General features: G+C 53.7%; 1 protein-coding gene across 1 annotated transcript in view; it reads right to left on the bottom strand.

Moving 5' to 3' along the window:
* The window catches only part of LOC129407614 (photoreceptor outer segment membrane glycoprotein 2-like), a 3,017-nt gene extending 1,158 nt beyond the window's left edge, over positions 1-1,859 (bottom strand). Inside the window, exons 1-2 of the mRNA XM_055149162.1 lie at positions 1,279-1,859; positions 385-637 (exon numbers count right to left, since the gene is read on the bottom strand). Coding sequence (XP_055005137.1) covers positions 385-637; positions 1,279-1,859 — 834 coding nt within the window. The remainder of the gene's footprint in view (positions 1-384; positions 638-1,278) is intronic.
* Between the last annotated feature and the right edge of the window lie 3,141 nt (positions 1,860-5,000).

Genomic DNA, 5,000 nt, shown 5'->3' with positions numbered 1-5,000 from the left:
TCTAGAGGAGGATCCTAACCGGTCTAGAGGGGGATGTGGGTGGGTCTAGAAGAGGATGTGGGCGGGTCTAGAGGAGGATGTGGGCGGGTCTAGAGGAGGATGTGGGCGGGTCTAGAGGAGGATGTGGGCGGGTCTAGAGGAGGATCATAATCGGTCTAGAGGAGGATCCTAACTGGTCTAGAGGAGGATGTGGGTGGGTCTAGAAGAGGATCCTAACTGGTCTAGAGGAGGATCCTAACCGGTCTAGAGGGGGATGTGGGTGGGTCTAGAAGAGGATGTGGGCGGGTCTAGAGGAGGATGTGGGCGGGTCTAGAGGAGGATGTGGGCGGGTCTAGAGGAGGATGTGGGCGGGTCTAGAGGAGGATCATAACCGGTCTCGCTCACCTCGAAGCCCCAGACGCCGAGCGCCGTCAGACTGATCAGGTTCAAAATAGACGAATAGTGACGCCCGAGCACCTCCCGACAGCCCCGCCCCCACAGCCCCAGCGAGCGAGACGATTGGACGAGGGACAGGAAGTGAGGGGCGGGGCGAGAGCGCAGGTGCGTCTGTGGGCAGGGCCACGGGGAGGCGGGGTCACAGCAGCTGAACGGCACCGAGTCCGACAGGTAAACACCTGCCACGTTAGACCTGAGGCGACTGAGAGAGACCTGAGTTAGACCTGAGTTAGACCTGGTTTAGTCCTAGTTTAGTCCTGGTTTAGTCCTGGTTTAGTCCTGGGTTAGTCCTGGTTTAGTCCTGGGTTAGTCCTGGTTTAGTTCTGGTTTTGTCCTGGGTTAGTCCTGGTTTAGTCCTGGGTTAGTCCTGGTTTAATTCTGGTTTAGTCCTGGGTTAGTCCTGGTTTAGTCCTGGTTTAGTTCTGGTTTTGTCCTGGGTTAGTCCTGGTTTAGTCCTGTTTTAGTCCTGGTTTAGTTCTGGTTTAGTCCTGGTTTAGTCCTGGGTTAGTCCTGGTTTAGTCCTGTTTTAGTCCTGGTTTAGTTCTGGTTTAGTCCTGGGTTAGTCCTGGTTTAGTCCTGGTTTAGTTCTGGTTTAGTCCTGGGTTAGTCCTGGTTTAGTCCTGGGTTAGTCCTGGTTAGTCCTGGTTTAGTTCTGGTTTAGTCCTGGGTTAGTCCTGGTTTAGTCCTGGTTTAGTTCTGGTTTAGTCCTGGGTTAGTCCTGGTTTAGTCCTGGTTTAGTTCTGGTTTTGTCCTGGGTTAGTCCTGGTTTAGTCCTGGTTTAGTTCTGGTTTAGTCCTGGGTTAGTCCTGGGTTAGTCCTGGTTTAGTCCTGGTTTAGACTCACTCTTGGACTCTGGGGTCGGTCCGGTCCAGGTACCGGTCTGAGACCCACTGGACCCTGAACCAGTCCTGGTACTGGTCTTTGCCGCAGCAGTTCATCTGGATCTGGACCAGGTCCAGTCTGGTCTTGAGTCCCGGGTTCCGGTCCGAGTCTTTGTAGCGCCTCATGGAGTTGCTAAGCCCCGCCTCCAGCGCGGCGTCCAATCGGCCGCTGGCGTTGAGGCCGAGGCAGAGGGCGGCGGCCAATAACACGCCGGCGGTGAGCAGCAGGGACACGCCCACGTACGGCGCCAGGACCAGACGCCAGCGCAGAAACCGGTTGAGATCCGAGCAGTCCAGGCAGAGCCGGGCCCCGGTCAGGTTTAAGACGCAGGCCCCGAGTCCGGTCCAGACCAGGACCACCGGGACCCACCACAGGACGTCCTCTGACATCACTTCCTCCCACCGCCGCAGCTCCGCCCACAGGTACACGCCCACGCCCACCAGCACCGCCCCCGTCACCACCGAGACCCAGTTCAGAACCACCAAGACCCGAGCCAAGACCCGGCGGTCCGACCGGGACAGGACCACACGCCCCACGGCCATCACAGACCGGACCAAGACCGGGTCTACGACCAGACCAAAGGACGGACCTGGGTCTTCAGACCATCTTCAGATCCAAAAGAGTCCTGTTCAAAAACCAGGTCTGGTCCTTGGATCCTGGTCTGGTCTGAACGAGGTCCCAGTGGGTCCCGGACTCTGGACCAGGGTCTGCGTCAGCCATTCTGGACTCTCATGAGACCTGGTCCTGATCCACAGTCCTGCTCTGGTGCTGGTCCTGGTCCAAGCCTGATCTGGTTCTGGTCTGATCCTGGTCTGATCCTGGTCTGATCCTGGTCCTGGTCCTGCTCAGACTACGTTTCCCAGAGTGCACTGCAGCTCGGTCCTGGATGAGTCCAACATGGCCGCTCAGATCCACAAGATCTGAAAAACACAAAACCTGGTTTAGTCCTGGTTTAGACCTGGTTTGGTCCTGGTTTAGTCCTGGTTTAGTCCTGGTTTAGACCTGGTTTGGTCCTGGTTTAGACCTGGTTTAGTCCTGGTTTAGTCCTGGTTTAGACCTGGTTTAGACCTGGTTTAGTCCTGGTTTAGTCCTGGTTTAGACCTGGTTTAGACCTGGTTTAGACCTGGTTTAGTCCTGGTTTAGTCCTGGTTTAGACCTGGTTTTAGTCCTGGTTTAGACCTGGTTTAGTCCTGGTTTAGTCCTGGTTTTAGTCCTGGTTTAGACCTGGTTTAGACCTGGTTTAGTCCTGGTTTAGTCCTGGTTTAGACCTAGTTTAGACCTGGTTTAGTCCTGGTTTAGTCCTGGTTTAGACCTAGTTTAGACCTGGTTTAGTCCTGGTTTAGTCCTGGTTTAGTCCTGGTTTAGACCTGGTTTAGACCTGGTTTAGTCCTGGTTTAGTCCTGGTTTAGACCTAGTTTAGACCTGGTTTAGTCCTGGTTTAGTCCTGGTTTAGACCTAGTTTAGACCTGGTTTAGTCCTGGTTTAGTCCTGGTTTAGTCCTGGTTTAGTCCTGGTTTAGACCTGGTTTAGTCCTGGTTTAGTCCTGGTTTAGTCCTGGTTTAGTCCTGGTTTAGACCTGGTTTAGTCCTGGTTTAGACCTGGTTAGTCCTGGTTTAGTCCTGGTTTAGTCCTGGTTTAGACCTGGTTTAGTCCTGGTTTAGTCCTGGTTTAGTCCTGGTTTACTGAGGTCACTGCTGTGGATTCTTGTCACTTCTACAGTAACATTAAAGTACTAATACTACTACTGCAGTACTACAACTACTATTACTACCTACTAAATACTGTCTATACCAGTAATACTACTACTCCTAATTCTGATACTACTACTACTACTACCACTATTACTATCACTACTACTACTACTACTACTACTACTACTACTACTACTACTACTTGTACTGCACAGAACAGAACTCACTTCAGTCTGGGATCCTCCTGAAACTACAAGTCCAAGACCAGATCCTCCTGAGTCTGGCTTAGTCCTGGTCCAGTCCTGGTTCAGACCTGGTCCAGTCCTGGTTCAGACCTGGTCCAGTCCTGGTTCAGACCTGGTTCAGACCTGGTTCAGACCTGGTTCAGACCTGGTTTAGTCCCGGTTGCTCGAGGACAGGAGCGTAATGGCGGCGCGAGTTAATCCTCTTAAACTAATCACTGCTTCATCACTTCAACTGATCCAGGACCAGGACCAGACCAGGACCAGACCAGGACCAGACCAGACCAGAACCAGACCAGGACCAGGACCAGACCAGGACCAGACCAGGACCAGACCAGGACCAGACCAGACCAGGACCAGGACCAGACCAGACCAGACCAGGACCAGGACCAGACCAGGACCAGACCAGACCAGACCAGACCAGGACCAGGACCAGACCAGGACCAGACCAGACCAGACCAGACCAGGACCAGACCAGGACCAGGACCAGACCAGGACCAGACCAGGACCAGACCAGGACCAGGCCAGACGCCTGCTCCTGTCCTGCTCCTGTCCTGTCCTGCTCCACCTGATGACATCAGCAGGTGTAAGAGTTGTGCAGAGAAAAACCGAAACATGTGAATGACACAAAACACAACTCACCACTGCTCCAGGGCATCAGGGTTAAAGTTTCTGCTCCAGGGCATCAGGGTTAAAGTTTCTGCTCCAGGGCATCAGGGTTAAAGTTTCTGCTCCAGGGCATCAGGGTTAAAGTTTCTGCTCCAGGGCATCAGGGTTAAAGTTTTTGCTCCGGGGCATCAGGGTTAAAGTTTTTGCTCCGGGGCATCAGGGTTAAAGTTTTTGCTCCAGGGCATCAGGGTTAAAGTTTCTGCTCCGGGGCATCAGGGTTTTTCTGGGTTAAACGCAGGAGTGTTGGTGGTGCGGTTCCGCGTGGGGCCAGCAGAGGGCGCCCTCGCTCCACACACCGACTCTGAGCCACGGGGAGGAGTCTGAGGAAGTCCTCCTGAAGTCCGGGCCAAGTCCAACTCCTGTCCCTGATCTGGTCCTAGTCCAGATCCTAGTCTGGGTCTGGTCCTAGTCTTGGTCTGTGAGAGATTTAAGCAAACAGGACTCAACCAGGTCTGGACCAGGACTGAACCAGGACCACACCAGGACTAAACCAGGTCTGAACCAGGACTGGACCAGAACTGGACCAGGACTAAACCAGGACTGAACCAGGACTGAACCAGGACTGGACCAAGACTGAACCAGGTTTAGACCAGGTTTAAACCTGGTCTAAACCAGATCTAGACCAGGTCTGCAGCAGGTCCTGGGGCAGGGGGAGGGGCAGGGGGAGGAGACACAACTCAAAGACTTTCTGTGTTTTGAGTTTGATTTGAACGTGGCACAAGAGACACGAGGGACAAGAGACACGAGGGACACGAGGGACAAGAGACACGAGGGACAAGAGACACGAGGGACACGAGGGACAAGAGACACGAGGGACAAGAGACACGAGGGACAAGAGACACGAGGGACACACGAGTAGACACCGGAGGAGACAAGAGGACACAAGAGGAAGAGGAGACACTAGAGGAGACTAGAGGAGACACTAGAGGAGACACGTGAGGAGACACAACAGGAGACACGTGAGGAGACACTAGAGGAGACACTAGAGGACACTAGAGGAGACACGTGAGGAGACACTAGAGGAGACTAGAGGAGACACTAGAGGAGACACTAGAGGAGACACTAGAGGAGACACGTGAGG

This window comes from Boleophthalmus pectinirostris, unplaced genomic scaffold (assembly GCF_026225935.1).
Source record: "Boleophthalmus pectinirostris isolate CB_2022bp ecotype Guang Dong unplaced genomic scaffold, ASM2622593v1 HiC_scaffold_13, whole genome shotgun sequence".
Taxonomy (NCBI): Eukaryota; Metazoa; Chordata; class Actinopteri; order Gobiiformes; family Gobiidae; genus Boleophthalmus; species Boleophthalmus pectinirostris.
Note: the sequence above shows the minus strand (reverse complement) of the source record. Positions and strands in the feature narration are given on the sequence as shown.